The sequence below is a fragment of the Mobula birostris genome, chromosome 23 (assembly GCF_030028105.1).
Source record: "Mobula birostris isolate sMobBir1 chromosome 23, sMobBir1.hap1, whole genome shotgun sequence".
NCBI lineage: Eukaryota > Metazoa > Chordata > Chondrichthyes > Myliobatiformes > Myliobatidae > Mobula > Mobula birostris.
Window position 1 is genome coordinate 44,745,870 of NC_092392.1, and position 16,497 is coordinate 44,762,366.

The window sequence follows — 16,497 nt, forward strand, 5'->3', positions numbered from 1 at the left end:
TACCACCCCACTAGCCTCCGGATCCAACACATTATCCTCTGCAACTTCTGCCCCCTTCAACAGGACCCTACCACTAAGCACATCTTTCCCTCTCCACCCCTCTCCGCCTTCTGCAGGGATCAGCCCCTCCGCGTCTCCGTGGTCCACACATCCCTCCCCACGGATCTCCCACCTGGCACTTATCCCTGTAAGCGCAAGGGCTACACCTGTCCCTACACCTCCTCTCTTGCCACCATTCAGGGCCCCAAACAGTACTTCCAAGTGAGGCAACACTTCACTTGTGAGTCTGTTGGGGTCATCTATTGCATCCGGTGCTCCCGGTGCGGCCTCCTCTACATCGGTGAAACCCGACGCAGATTGGGGGACCGCTTCATCGAGCACCTCCGCTCCATCCGCCAAAACAGGCAGGATCTCCCAGTAGCCACCCACTTCAACTCTGCTTCCCACTCCCATTCCGATGTGTCCATACATGGCCTCCTCTACTGCCATGATGAGGCTAAACTCAGGTTGGAGGAGCAACACCTCATATACCGTCTAGGTAGTCTCCAGCCCCTTGGTATGAACATAGAATTCTCCAACTTCCGGTAATTCCCTCCCCCTCCCTTCCCCTATCCCTATGTCACTCTGCCCCCTCCCCTAGCTGCCTACCACCTCCCTCATGGTCCCACTTCCTTCCACTACCTATTCTTTCTTCACCTTTCCTGCCTATCACCTCCCTGCCTCCCTTCCCCCACCCCTTTATCTTTCCCCTTACTGGTTTTTCACCTGGAACCTACCAGCCTTCTCCTTCCCACCCTCCCCCGCCTTCTTTATAGCGCCTCTGCCCCTGCCCCCTACAGTCCTGACGAAGGGTTCCGGCCCGAAACGTTGACTCATTGTTTCCACGGATGCTGCCCAACCTGCTGAGTTCCTCCAGCATGTTGTGAGTGTTATTATGTCGTATGTAAAATCTAATTTTTGTGTTTTTCAGGTCATCAGGCCAGGTGTCAATGGGGGATGCTTGTGCAAGCACAAAAAACAGAGCAGTTACTATCCCACCTGGAGAAAATCAGATTAATCAAATTGCACTTAATTCCACGGGCATGTTCCTCTACGCTGCTTCTGGTAACTCGGTGCGAATGTGGGATCTCAAAAGGTATTCTTGAGATTTATTTTGAATATTCATTCCAATTTTGTGGTCCAAAGCTTGTTCTACTTTTTGAACAGCAAGTTAACCTCAGCATCTTCATATTCATTGAAAATGAGCTGTAAGGAATTTTAAAACCATAGAACTGCAGATGATGGTAATCTGGAGTGAGAATAGAAAATGCTGGAAACACTCAGTAGGTCAAGCAGAATCCATTGGAACAGAAGTAGAGTTAACATTTTGGGTCCCTTGATCTAACGTTACCTCTGGTCCTTACAGTTGCTGTCTGAGCAGTCGAGTGTTTCTACCAACTTCTGTCTTTTATTTATACATCATGCCTCCAAATAAAAAAGATGTAAACACAAGGAAATCTGCAGATGCTGGAATTTCAAGCAACACACATAAAAGTTGCTGGTGAACGCAGCAGGCCAGGCAGCATCTATAGGAAGATGTTTCGGGCTGAGACCCTTCGTCAGGACTAACTGAAAGAAGAGCTAATAAGAGATTTGAAAGGGGGAGGGGGAGATCCAAAATAATAGGAGAAGACGGGGGGGGGGGATGGAGCCAAGAGCTGGACAGTTGATTGGCAAAAGGGATATGAGCGGATCATGGGACGGGAGGCCTAGGGAGAAAGAAAGGGGGGGGGAATCCCAGAGGATGGGCAATAACGGATGGGGTACGAGGGGGAGGTGAGTCATTAACAGAAGTTAGAGAAGTCAATGTTCATGCCATCAGGTTGGAGGCTACCCAGACGGAATATAAGGTGGTGTTCCTCCAACCTGACTGTGGCTTCATCTTGACAGTAGAGGAGTCCGTGGATAGACATATCAGAATGGGAATGGGACATGGAATTAAGATGTGTGGCCACTGGGAGATCCTGCTTTCTCTGGCAGACAGAGCATAGGTGTTCAGCGAAACGGTCTCCCAGTTTGCGTCGGGTCTCGCCAATATATAGAAGGCTGCCTCGGGAGCACCAGACGCAGTATATCACCCCAGCCAACTCACAGGTGAAGTGTCGCCTCACCTGAAAAGACTGTCTGGGGCCCTGAATGGTAGTGAGGGAGGAAATGTAAGAGCATGTGTTGTACTTGCTCCGCTTACAAGGGTAAGTTCCAGGAGGGAGATCGGTGGGGAGGAGTGGGGGGGGACAAATGGACAAGGGAGTCGCATAGGGAGCGATCTCTGTGGAAGGCAGTGGGGGTGGAGGGAAAGACGTGCTTTGTGGTGGGATTCCGTTGGAGGTGGCGGAAGTTACAGAGAATTATATGTTGGACCCGGAGGCTGGTGGGGTGGTAGGTGAGGACAAGGGGAACTCTATTCCTAGTGGGGTGGCGGGAGGATGGGGTGAGAGCAGATGTGCGTGAAATGGGAGAGATGCATTTGAGAGCAGAGTTGATGATGGAGGAAGGGAAGCCCCTTTCTTTAAAAAAGGAGGACATCTCCTTCGCCCTGGAATGAAAAGCCTCATCCTGAGAGCAGATGCGGCGGAGACGGAGGAATTGCAAGAAGGGGATGGCATTTTTGCAAGAGACAGGGTGAGAAGAGGAATAGTCCAGATAACTGTGAGAGTCAGTAGGCTTATAGTAGCCTTCAGTGGATAAGCTGTCTCCAGAGATAGAGACAGAAAGATCTAGAAAGGGGAGGGAGGTGTTGGAAATATATCAGGTAAACTTGAGGACAGGGTGAAAGTTGGAGGTAAAGTTAATGAAGTCAACGAGCTCAGCATGCGTGCAGGAAGCAGCGCCAATGCAGTCGTCGATGTAGCGAAGGAAAAGTGGGGGACAGATACCAGTATAGGTTTGGAACATGGATTGTTCCGCCACCTCCAACGGGATCCCGCCACTAAGCACATTTTCCCTCCCCTCTCTCTCTGCTTTCCTCAGAGATCGCTCCCTACGCAACTCCCTTGTCCATTTGTGCCCCCCCATCCCTCCCCACTGATCTCCCTCCCGGCACTTATCCTTCTAAGTGGAACAAGTGCTACACATGCCCTTACACCTCCTCCCTGACTACCATTCAGGGCCCCAGACAGTCCTTCCAGGTGAGGCAACACTTCACCTGTGAGTCGGCTGGGGTGATATACTGCGTCCAGTGCTCCCGATGCAGCCTTCTATATATTGGCGGGACCCGACGCAGACTAGGAGACAGTTTCGCTGAATACTTATGCTCTGTTTGCCAGAGAAATCAGAATCTCCCAGTGGCCACACATTTTAATTCCGCGTCCCATTCCCATTCTGATATGTCTATCCACGGCCTCCTCTACTGTAAAGATGAAGCCACATTCAGGTTGAAGGAACAACACCTTATATTCCATCTGGGTAGCCTCCAACCTGATGGCATGAACATTGACTTCTCTAACTCCTGTTAATGCCCCACCTCCCCCTCATACCCCATCCGTTATTGCCCGTCCTCTGGGCTTCCCTCCTCCCCCTTTCTTTCTCCCTAGGCCTCCCGTCCCATGATCCTCTCATATCGTGCCAATCCGTTATAATGGGTAACTTCAATCTACATATAGATTGGGTGAACTAAATTGGTAAGGGTGCTGAGGAAGAGGATTTCTTGGAATGTATGCAGGATGGTTTTTTGGACCAACATGTCGAGGAACCAACTGGAGAGCAGGCTATTCTAGATTGGGTATTGAGCAATGAGGAAGGGTTAATTACCGCAATCTTGTCGTGAGAGGCCCCTTGGGTAAGAGTGACCATAATGTGGTGGAATTCTTCATTAAGATGGAGAGTGACATAGTTAATTCAGAAACAAAGGTTCTGAACTTAAAGAAGGGTAACTTTGAAGGTATGAGACGTGAATTAGCTAAGATAGACCGGCAAATGACACTTAAAGGGTTGACGGTGGATATGCAATGGCAAGCATTTAAAGATCGCATGGATGAACTACCACAATTGTTCATCCCAGTTTGGCAAAAGAATAAATCAGTTAAGGTAGTGCACCTGTGGCTGACAAGAGAAATTAGGGATAGTATCAATTCCAAAGAAGAAGCATACAAATTAGCCAGAAAAAGTGGCTCACCTGAGGACTGGGAGAAATTCAGAGTCCAGCAGAGGAGGACAAAGGGCTTAATTAGGAAAGGGAGAAAAGATTATGAGAGAAAACTGGCAGGGAACATAAAAACTGACTGTAAAAGCTTTTATAGATATGTGAAAAGAAAAAGATTTGTTAAGACAAATGTAGGTCCCCGACAGACAGAAACAGGTGAATTGATTATGGGGAGCAAGGACATGGCAGACCAATTGAATAACTACTTTGGTTCTGTCTTCACTAAGGAGGACATTAATAATCTTCCGGAAATAGTAGGGGACAGAGGGTCCAGTGAGATGGAGGAACTGAGGGAAAGACATGTTAGTAGGGAAGTGGTGTTAGGTAAATTGAAGGGATTAAAGGCAGATAAATCCCCAGGGCCAGATGGTCTGCATCCCAGAGTGGTTAAGGAGGTAGCCCAAGAAATAGTGGATGCATTAGTGATAATTTTTCAAAACTCTTTAGATTCTGGACTAGTTCCTGAGGATTGGAGGGTGGCTAATGTAACCCCACCTTTTAAAAAAGGAGGGAGAGAGAAACTGGGGAATTATAGACTGGTTAGCCTAACATCGGTGGTGGGGAAAATGCTAGAGTCAGTTATCAAAGATGTGATAACAGCACATTTGGAAAGCGGTAAAATCATCAGACAAAGTCAGCATGGATTTGTGAAAGGAAAATCATGTCTGACGAATCTCATAGAATTTTTTGAGGATGTAACTAGTAGAGTGGATAGGGGAGAACCAGTGGATGTGGTATATTTGGATTTTCAGAAGGCTTTTGACAAGGTCCCACACAGGAGATTAGTGTGCAATCTTAAAACACACGGTATTGGGGGTAAGGTATTGATGTGGATAGAGAATTGGTTGGCAGACAGGAAGCAAGGAGTGGGAATAAACAGGACCTTTTCAGAATGGCAGGCGGTGACTAGTGGGGTATCACAAGGCTCAGTGTTGGGACCCCAGTTGTTTACAATATAAATGACTTAGATGAGGGAATTAAATGCAGCATCTCCAAGTTTGCGGATGAGACGAAGCTGGGCGGCAGTGTTAGCTGTGAGGAGGATGCTAAGAGGATGCAGGGTGACTTGGATAGGTTAGGTGAGTGGGCAAATTCATGGCAGATACAATTTAATGTGGATAAATATGAAGTTATCCACTTTGGTGGCAAAAACAGGAAAACAGATTATTATCTGAATGGTGGCCGATTAAGAAAAGGGGAGGTGCAATGAGACCTGGGTGTCATTATACACCGGTCATTGAAGGTGGGCATGCAGGTACAGCAGGTGGTGAAAAAGGTGAATGGTATGCTGGCATTCATAGCAAGAGGATTCGAGTACAGGAGCAGGGAGGTACTACTGCAGTTGTACAAGGCCTTGGTGAGACCACACCTGGAGTATTGTATGCAGTTTTGGTCCCCTAATCTGAGGAAAGACATGCTTGCCATAGAGGGAGTACAAAGGAGGTTCACCAGATTGATTCCTGGGATGGCAGGACTTTCATATGATGAAAGACTGGATCGACTAGGCTTATATTTGTTGGAATTTAGAAGATTGAGGGGGGATCTTATTGAAACGTATAAAATCCTAAAGGGATTGGACAGGCTAGATGCAGGAAGATTGTTCCCGTGTTGGGGAAATCCAGAATGAGGGGTCACAGTTTGAGGATAAAGGGGAAGCGTTTTAGAACTGAGATTAGGAAAAACTTCTTTTCACACAGAGAGTGGTGAATCTGTGGAATTCTCTGCCACAGGAAACAGTTGAGGCCAGTTCATTGGCTATATTTAGGAGGGAGTTAGATATGTCCTTGTGGCTAAAGAGATCAGGGGTATGGAGGGAAGGCTGGTACAGGGTTCTGAGTTGGATGATCAGCCATGATCATACTGAATGGTGGTGCAGGCTCGAAGGGCCGAATGGCCTACTCCTGCACCTATTTTCTAAGTTTCTATGTTTCTAATGAACTGCCCAGCTCTTGGCTCCATCCCTCCCCCTCCTGTCTTCTCCTATCATTTTGGATCTCCCCCTCCCCCCTCCCACTTTCAAATCTCTTACTATCTCTTCTTTCAGTTAGTCCTGGCGAAGGGTCTCGGCCCAAAACATCAACTGTACCTCTTCCTATAGATGCTGCCTGGCCTGTTGCGTTCACCTGCAACTTTTGTGTGTGTTGTTAGATGTAAAACAGCATGGCTTGATACAGCCCTTTAGTGGAGTTGGACAATCTACACCAGGGGTGTCTGAAAAGAGCTACTTTTTAATCAGGGCAGCAATCGAGATTTCAAAAGCAGAGTTTCGCGGCACTTTCTCTGAGTTGAGAAATGACCATTCCGCAAGAGGCTTTCATTAGAAAGGGAGAATACAAGTAATGCAGATGCAAGCAGAGCAGTCATTCTTTTGGAGTGTGCCAGTCTTTAGAGTGGCTTTGGTTCAGCAGGTTTGGGTGAGGTAAATTACTCTGTATTCTTATTTGTTCATTCCTCATCTGTTAGTGCATAGTATAGTCAGAATGGCTCTGGGGCAGCATTTTGTACTGCATGTGGGATATGGGAAGTTGGCAGACCTGCAGTCCCAGATAAACACATCTGCACCAGGTATACTGAGCTACAGGTCTCCTGAGAGAACGTATTAAGGAACTGGAGCTGCGGCTTGATGACCTTCGACTCATACGGGATAATGAGGAGGTGATAAGGCAGGAGATACAGGGAGGTAATCACCCCTAGGTTGCAAGAGACAGATAACTGGGTGGCTGTCAAGAGAAGCAGGGGAAATGCATAGCCAGTGCAGAGTATTCCTGTGGCCATTCTCCTCAATAATGAGTATATAACTTTAGATACTGTTGGTGGGGAGGGCGACCTACCAGGAGGGAGCCATGGTGACTGGGTCTCTGGCAATGGAGTTTGGTGCTGTGGCTCAGAAGAGTAGAGAGGTGAAGAGGACCTGAGTGTTGATAGGAGCTTTCCTTTTCAGAGAAACAAAGACAAAGTTCTCTGGGGGGAAAAAGATACACCCGCGTGGTATGTTGCCTCCCTGGTGCCAGCATCAGGGATGTCTCGGATCATGAACATAGCAATTTCAAGGGTGAGGGTGAGTAGCCAGAAGTCTTGGTACATATTGGCACCAATGACATAGGTAGACAAGGTGAGGATGTCCTGAAGAGAGATTTTAGGCAGCGAAGTAGAAAGGTGAGAAACGGACCTCCAGGATAGTAATCTCTAGATTGCTACCTGTGCCAAGTGCCAGTGAAGGTAAGAGTAGGATGATTTGACAGGTGAATGCATGGCTGAGGAACTGGTGCAGGGGCAGCAGTTTAGATTTGTGGATCATTGGGATCTCGTCTGATGAAGCTAGACCTGTACAAAAGAATGGGTTACACCTAAACTGGAGGTGGTCCAATATTCTTGCAGGCAGGATGGCTAGAGTTGTTTGGGAGGGTTTAAACTAATTTGGCAGCGGTGTGGGAACTAGAATGGTAGCGCTGAAGATAAGGTAGTTGTGTTACAGAGACTTAGCAAGGAGAGACTGATGATAGGGCAAAATTGCAGTCAACAGGATGAGTTGCAACATAAAAGGGACAAAATCAAAAAGGGTGAATACAGGAATAAAGGTGTTATTTGTGAATGCACACAGTATACAGAATAAGATTGATGAACTTGTAGCACAGTTACAGATTGGTAAGTACGATGTTTTAGGCGTTACTGAATCATGGCTGAAAAAAGATTATAGCTGGGAGCTTAATGTCCAAGAATACACATTGTATTGAAAAGGATAGGCAGGAAGGCAGAGGGGGTGGTGTGGCTCTGTTGGTAAAAAATTAAATAAACTCATTAGAAAGAGGTGACATAGAGTTGGAAGATGTTGAATCACTGTGGATAATGCCAAAGAACTGCAATGGTAAAAAAACCCTGATGGGAGTTGTATACAAACCCATGCCCCCAAACAGTAGTAAGGATGTGGTCTACAAGTTAAAACAGGAGATAGAAAATACATACCATAAGGGCAATGTGACAATAGTCATGGGGGATTTCAATATGCAAATAGATTGGGAAAATCAGATTGGTGCAGAATTCCAAGGGGGGGCATTTCTAGAATACATATAAGATGGCTTTTTAGAACAGCTCCTGTTTGAGCCCACGAGGGGATCAGCTATTCTGGATTGGGTGTTGTGCAATGAACCAGAATTGATTAGAGAGCTTAAGATAAAAGAACCCTTAAGGGAAAGTGGTCATAATATGATCGCCTTCACCCTAAAATTTAAGAAGAAGTCAGATGTCTCAGTAATACACTGGAGAAAAGGAAATTAGAGGCATGAGAGAGGATTTGGCCAGAATTGATTGGAAAAGAATACTGGCAGGGATGACGACAGAGCAGCAATCACTGGAATTTCTGGAGGGAATTCAGAAGGCACAGGACATGTACATCTCAAAGAGGAAAAGGTATTTTAAATGCAAGATGACACAACCATGGCTAACAAGGGATGTCAACGCCAAAATAAGAGCGAAAGAGAGGACATATTATAGAGCAGAGGCTAGTGGGAAGTTAGAGGAATAGGAAGATTTTAAATAGCAGTAGGAGGCAACTTAAAAAAGTCATTGAGAAGGTAAAGATGGAATATGAAAGTAAGCTTCTTCAGTTACATAAAGTGTAAAAGAGGTGTCAGAGTTGCTATCAGACCACTGGAGAGGTCGTAATGGGGGACAAGGAAATGGTGGAAAAACTGGATAAGTATTTTGCATCACTCCTCTTCACTGTGGAAGACTAGATGTATAGTGGAGTTCCAGGTGTCAGTGATCATGAAGTGTGAGAAGTTACCATTACTAGGAAGAAGGTTCTTGGGACATTGAAAGCTCTGAAGCTAGATAAGTCACCTGGACCAGATGTTGTACACATCAGAGTTCTGAAAGAGGTGGCTGAAGAGATTGTGGAGGCATTAGTAATGATCTTTCAAGAATCACGAGATTTTGAAATGGTTCCGGAAGACGGAAAAATTGCAAATGTCACTCCATTCTTCAAGAAAGGAGATGGGCAGAAGAAAGGAAATTATAGGCAAGTTAATCTGACCTCAGAGGTTGGGAAGATGAATAGAGGAGCATCCTTTTTGAATGGAGATAATGGAGCAATGGGTATTGGGCTATAATTTGCAGGATTATGCCTATTAACGTTCTTTAACCAAGGAATAACATTTGCCACCCTCCAGTCTTCTGGTACAATTCCTGTGGCTAGTGAGGACGCAAAGATCATCACAAAGGCACAACAGTCTCTTCTCTCATGTCCCATATTAACATGGGGTATAAACTCTCCAGTCCCGGGTACTTGTCTATCCTAACATTTTTCAAAAGTTCCAGCACATCCTTTTTCTTGACATAGATATCTTCCAGCATATTAACCTTTTCTACGCTATCCTCACATTCATCAAGATCCCCCTCACTGTTGAATTCTGAAGCAAAGTGGTTATTAAGGACTTCTCCTACTTCCTCTGACTCCAGGCGCGTTTCCTCTTTTATCCCTGATGGGTCCTACCCTCACTCCAACCATCCTATTTTTCTTCAAATATGTGTAGAGTGCCTTAGGGTTTTGCTTAATCCTTCACAGCAAGGTCTTCTCATGTCCCCTTCTAGCTCTCTCAAGTCCATTCTTGAGCTCCTTCCTCGCTATCTTATAATACTGTAGAGCCCAGTCTGATCCTTCCTAAACATCAAGTATGCTTTTTTTTCTCTTGACTAGATATTCAGCATCTCTTTTCAACCATTGTTGTTTCATCTTACTATCCTTTCCCTGCTTCAATGAGACAAATCTATCCAGAACCCCATGCAAGTGATCCCTAAACAGCCACCACATTTCCACTGTGCATTTCCTTGAATACATCTGTTCCCAATTTACACTCCTTGTAGTGTCAAAATTTGCTCTCAACCAATTAAATACTTCCCATACTGTCTGTTTCTTTACCTGTCCAAGACTATGGTAAAGGTCAGGGAGTTGTGATCATTGTCTCCGAAATACTCACCCACTGAAAGACATATCACCTGACTAGATTCATTGTCTGGTACCAGATCAGGTGTGGCATCTCCTCTGGTCAGCCTGTCTTCATATGTCATAAATCCTTAGGAATGTTGAAGTCACTCATGACAGCAACCCTGTTATTTTTGCACCTTTCCAAAATCTGAGTTCCGATGTGTTCTTAGTGTCTCTATTGCTATTATGGTGGGGAGAGGCCTGTAGAATACTTCCAATAGAGTGATTGCTCCCTTCCTGTTTCTGATTTCTACCCACACTGGCTCAGTAATGATCCCTCCATGATTTCCTCCTCTCTGCAGCTGTGATTCTATTCCCCACTCCTCCTTTTACCCCTTTCCCTATCCATTTTGAAACATAAACCCCAGAACATTTTAGCCCAGTGACAGCCAACTCTCTGTAATGGCCACAATATAGTATGTCCATGCACTAACCCAAACTTAATTTCATCACCCTTGTTCCTGATAATTCTTTTGTTAAAATAGACACACATCAACCCATCCACCTGACTGTAATTATACCCTGTCCACTGCCTATCCTTCCTCACAGTCTCTCCACATGTTGCACCTACATTTATGCCAACTGCTCAATCTTCTGACCTATCATTTTTGTTTCCATTACTATGATGCTGGATTTAAAATGTACTTGAAATTGAGCACTGAATCAAGACCAGTATTCCAGGGCAGTAACAAAGGGAATTCTGCATTATCCTTCAGCTGAGATGTTCACTGAAGAACAATTGTGCTGTCACATGGATGTAAAAGATCTATTGGTACTTTTTGGTGGTGGGGAGAGAAATATAATAACCATTTTCTCTTGGGTGTTAATATTAAAAACTGATCATCTGCTCATTATCCATTGCTGATTGGTCGATTTTTATCTATGCAAGTTAGCTGCTCATATTTGCTAATTAGAAGTTGATTTATGCTTTACGATATTAATGACAACAGGTTTTTCCGTGGCTGTTGCTTTGCTTAACAGTGGGATTTATTTTGTGGTATAATTATCAATTTTTTGTTAACAGTCAACCACTTATAATCCTCCAGCAAAACTGTAACCTGCTCCTTCCTAGACTTATGTAAATGTTGCCGTGAAGAAGTAATTAGGTTTCTTAAAACAACACAGAATTGGGACCCTGTATTTTGACCACTTCTGTATTTTGTTCCAGCTTTTATAAAGAAAGCTTTTATAAAGAAAGCTTTCCATTCTGATTGACTTTTAATATACCATCACACAGTTACGTGGATAGGAATGGTAGTGGGATGTGGGCCAAATCCAGGTAAGTGGATTGCTCAGATAGGCAAATTGGCAAGTTGTGCCCAGGGATCTGTTTCCATGCTGTATAACTCTATTAAAACTTGCAGGGACAATGGTAAGTTGCTATCACCCTCCAACGTCTCCCCCCACCCCCATCCAGGTATTGTTAATGTGTTTACAGTGATTAAAGAGCTTTTTCTGTTTTGAAGGTTTCAATCAACTGGAAAGTTGACTGGTCATTTGGGTCCAGTTATGTGCCTTACTGTTGACCAAACTGCAAATGGACAAGATTTAATTATCACTGGGTCCAAAGATCACTACATAAAGGTAAAATTCACAATTTTACACCATTTTTAAAAATGAGTTCTTCTGCAAGACTTTACATTAAAAATAAGTGACCAGATTGTGCCGCCTGCTATCCAGCGGTTCCAGAGAGAATCACTGGCTAACTGCATTGCGTGAGTCACCACAAATCTGTCTCTGAATATGCACATTGCAGTCTGGTGATTTGGAGCAAACTAGATCCTAGCAGACTCTAAAGTTGGGTCCAGGAGATGACAGGTGGTGGGTGCAGTGATTAGGTTCAGATTTTCTAAATTTTGGGGCAGGGTACAATTTGCATGGTCCAATTCAAGGCTGTGATTTTTTTTTCCTTATCCTTTATGCTTAACATTTTTAACACAGTCTTACGTATCTTTTAATATATTTATATCACTTTAACTGTTTAAATATTTGATTATCAGAGACATTTAAAAGCAGTTGAAATCTTGGCAACAGCAAATATGCAAATTAACTAGATGTTTGCCTAAAATTAACTATTTTAAAGCAAAATTGTTAATGTATATCACATTAAAATTCAGCAGTGTTTGTTTATTAAATCTTGATAATGGCAACTGCATAACATTGGAAGTTTTATCTGCAGGGAAGCAGCAGAATATCATTTTTCAACCTTTCATAGTAGCACATAATGCCTGACGAGAGAAATGGGACTAGATTACGGGATTCAAAATTAGGCCACTATGAAGTTTGGATTAGTAGCAGCAGAACTGTATCCCGCCATATTTGTAAACATGATTCAGCATTTCCCTCAGGCTGTCATGAGAGATGTAACGCTCCCCTTCAAGGACAAGTGAAGTCAAGAACCCAAATAGCAGAACATCCTGACCTAGCAACTTGCCAATGTTCCTGCAATGTTGTTGGATCTAAACTTTGAGCTTCTGACGCAGGTTGTGCCATGGCCTGGATGATGGGGATCTTTGATGATGGATGTTGCCTTCTTGAGGCAATGCCTCATAGAAATACTACCGATGGTAGGGAGGGATGTACCCTTGATGTATTAGGCAGAGTCCATTACTCTCTCCAGCTTCTTATGTTCCTGTGTATATGAATTGCTGTACTGGACCAGTCAGGACACTTTCAACTGTGCAGCTATAGAAGCTTTTTACATTGGTTAATTGTAGAATCCTCTTTATTGAAATGTATTCACAGTGTTCAGCCATAACAATCACTAACCTTCCTTAGTTAATTTGACACTTGTGAACTAAGTAATATATAAATGTTATTTTGTACCCCTTTGTAGATGTTTGAAGTAACAGAAGGTGCCATTGGGACTGTAAGCCCTACACACAATTTTGAACCACCACATTATGACGGGATTGAATCTCTCACGATCTTGGGTGACAGCTTGTTTAGTGGATCAAGAGATAATGGAATAAAAAAGTGGGACATGGCCCAGCAGGAACTGTTCCAGGTATGAATACACAACAGTTTTAATGTAAGGTTGCATGTTGACAAGTAGGTCCTAACAAAAGGAAATCTTGTTTTTGCTCAATATGGTTTGGGAAATGCCCCCATATTTAGGAAGATAGAATTTTTCACCTTTATTTAAGTTTACGTGACCTTGTCTTACCTACCATATCACGAGCCTCTGTATCAAGCACAACATGCTTCATAAGCTCTGTCATCTTTAATGGGATTCTACCACTTAAGCGCATCTACCCCTCCCCCACTACTCTCCAATTTCTACAGGGATCATTCTCTCCGTGACACTCTTATCTGTTTATTCCTCCCCTGTGATCTCTCCCCTGATACTTACCCCTACAAGCAGGATAAGTGCTACACCTACCCTACACCACCTCCTTCACCACCATTCAGGACCCCAAACTGTCCTTCCAGATGAAATACTTCATCTACAAGTCTGTTGGGGCCATCTACTTTACCTGTTGCTCGCAGTGCGATCTCCTCTATATTGGTGAGACCCAACATAGATCAGAATCGGAATCAAATTTAATATCATTGGCATATGTTGTAACATTTAGGGGATCGCTTTGTTGAGCACATTCACTCCATTTGCCATGAAAAAAAGGATTGTTTGGTGGCCACCTATTTCAACCCTTTGTAATGGTTTATTCTCTTCTTGATTCTTAACCGTGATATTTAGCTTGACTCAAGATCTTGGCATAATTCTGTTTTTAGCAAGTTCCAAATGCTCACAAGGATTGGGTGTGCGCCTTGGGAATTGTACCAGGCCGGCCGTTTCTCCTCAGTGGCTGCAGGGGTGGCATCCTTAAGCTTTGGACTGTAGACAGCTTTTCACCACTTGGGGAGATGAGAGGCCATGACAGTCCCATAAATGCCATTTGCACCAACTCGACCCACATCTTTACTGCTTCAGAGTAAGTACAAAGATTGTCCCTGAAGATTTCAGAACCAGTCAATATGTATACATTTCTAACTTTAAAGTATCTTTAATAAAACATTTGCAAAAAAAATTTCTTCCAGTGACCAAACAGTGAGAATTTGGAGTACTCGAAGACAATCAGATGGACAGATGTTGGAAACTGCAGACTTAAATGATGATATCAACAGCAGCTGAACACTGCAAAAGGCAAAGGAACATTGGCCATTGGTGTATAGATTTTTTTGTGATTGAGGAAGCAGTTCTAACTGGGCTGAATGCAGCTGGAAGTTGCAGAGTTTCATCGGTTCTAATCAGTCAAATTCATACACGTATCGCATTTGCATCAGATAAAAGAGCAACTCCATAAGATAACATACCAAAAGCTTGACTGTTGTGTGAATAGAAATTGTGAAAAGGCTTTTCACTCTGCAGAGCTATTTTAATGTATTCAGTCTACAGTAGCTTTCAGAGCAGTAAGACTTGCAGCAAAAAGCATGTGTCGCAAATAATTCTATGCAGTTAATGGGAATTGCTATCTACTTAGTCTGTGATATTGCCCTAGAAAATTGTGTCGGTTTTATTGATGCTGCAGCCATGGACCTAAATGTCTGTACTTGTGTATGGAGTTCATTGCTAGTTGGAATTATTGCTGTTGCATTACATTTAAAGACAGGATTTGGCGATTATCTGTTTATGCAGCAGTATTCTCATTCTGTCACTAAATTTTCATTGCAGAATTTGTCTTACGATGTTTAAGTTGCATACTCCCATTTATATCATTACGATGTTGTCACTCACTGTTGAGACAATACTGTTAGTACTATCAGCCAAGTAAGAGGAAATGGCCTTTGCAGTTGAGTGGATAAAATGCTGCTATATTAATGGTGAGAAATGTGTGCGTACTTGCATTAACAGCAGGTAACTGGACAGTTTCACCTTGAGTGGAAATGCACTGTACATAGTGAGTTTGAGACAAATGTGTTAAATTGTACCTGGTTTATTTCCAGAGGTTGTAGAAAGTAGACAACTAAATGGGATATATTTTATTTAGCTTTAGATTTTGAATGATTGTGATTTTACTAATTCTTTGAAAGTTTTATGTAAATAACCACTTTCAATCAGATTTAGGTTTTATTTGCTGTCTATCAAGGCTGCTTGTAAACAAATGGCCAAATAAAGAAATGTGTGCTCAATTTGAAAATGTTACATGATATGTCAATATAACCTATAGAATCAAAACAAGTCGTACAATCGGTTGACTGAACACAGCATCTTAATGTTTTTTATTACAATGTTTCCTGATTTATAGTGTAAATTAGTTAAAGTTATTAATATATTACAATATATTATAAATACTATTGTAAAATACTTTTATGTAATTTCAAATTACAACACTTATGGTCTCTTATGCTAAGGCTGAGTAATGGAAATTACAGGCCTTCATCCTAATAACCAAAAGAATCTGCATACATAAATTTTTGCTTCCATTTCCACATCTTAGTGTCAAAATTAGTGCTTTACTACAAGCAATTTTGTATGATCAACGTGTTCTCATCTTAGATGGATTTATGCTTTAAACACCCTTCAAAGTCGACTCCTTCAGCTATTAAGGAACTGGTAGTTCATTCACCTCTGAATTTGAGTTGAAAAGTTACTTTGAGCTTCTGAAAACCAGAATGGTGACCTACCGTATGAAGCTTGTAACACTGACATATTTAAAATGTTAATTTCCTTGTTGCAGAAATCATATTTGGTATTTTTTTAAATAAAGGGTTTATCATTTTCTGTTGAACAGACTCTCTGGCTTAAAATAACTATTGAAAGGAACAGAAGTACTGTACTCTAAAAATTGAGATTGTATTGGATATTTTATGTAATTATATTTTGAATTGAGACCCAAGTAATTGAGTTCAAAGTACATTTTAAGCATTGTGCATGTCACTAAAATTCATTTTGAAGAGGGTGGTCTTTTCATAGATTAAATTGTAACAAAATATGGTAGATTTAAAAAGTAAAAAAATGTTCCAAGGTAGAAAGCATCTTTTTTAACTGCTGAAGTAAGGACTTCTGCCAAATTATAGTAAATCCAATTAATTTTGACCATAGCTCAAAGCTGATTAACATTTACATTTTCATAACTGCTGGTAGATGTTAAATATATAACTGTAGTACCGTGGGCATTTCTGCTCTCCCTGCCCAAGAAAGGATCTACTTGCCAAAGAGGAAATGGGGGACTGAACTGTTCCGGGGCTGGTAGGTTTCCAATGAATCGTCTCTGCAGTCCTGCTCTCTGTAGAGGTACCCTTTTTCTCCTGAGCCACCAATCTCAATTGTAGAAGAGTAATTATGCATGGGAATATTTTTAATTTTTAATCAATTTATCCAGTCTCCTTAGTT

The 16,497-nt window shown here is 42.8% G+C and overlaps 1 protein-coding gene across 3 annotated transcripts in view; it reads left to right on the top strand.

Moving 5' to 3' along the window:
• Positions 1-16,090, top strand: part of LOC140186827 (kinesin-like protein KIF21A) — a 132,211-nt gene extending 116,121 nt beyond the window's left edge. For 2 of the 3 annotated variants that reach the window (XM_072241438.1, XM_072241441.1), the window contains 5 exons: positions 971-1,135; positions 11,630-11,747; positions 13,000-13,170; positions 13,896-14,095; positions 14,202-16,090. In XM_072241438.1, the coding sequence (XP_072097539.1) occupies positions 971-1,135; positions 11,630-11,747; positions 13,000-13,170; positions 13,896-14,095; positions 14,202-14,295 (748 nt within the window). In that variant the 3' untranslated portion in view covers positions 14,296-16,090. The remainder of the gene's footprint in view (positions 1-970; positions 1,136-11,629; positions 11,748-12,999; positions 13,171-13,895; positions 14,096-14,201) is intronic. The other variant, XM_072241439.1, reaches the window with a different exon arrangement.
• The last annotated feature ends 407 nt before the right edge of the window (positions 16,091-16,497 follow it).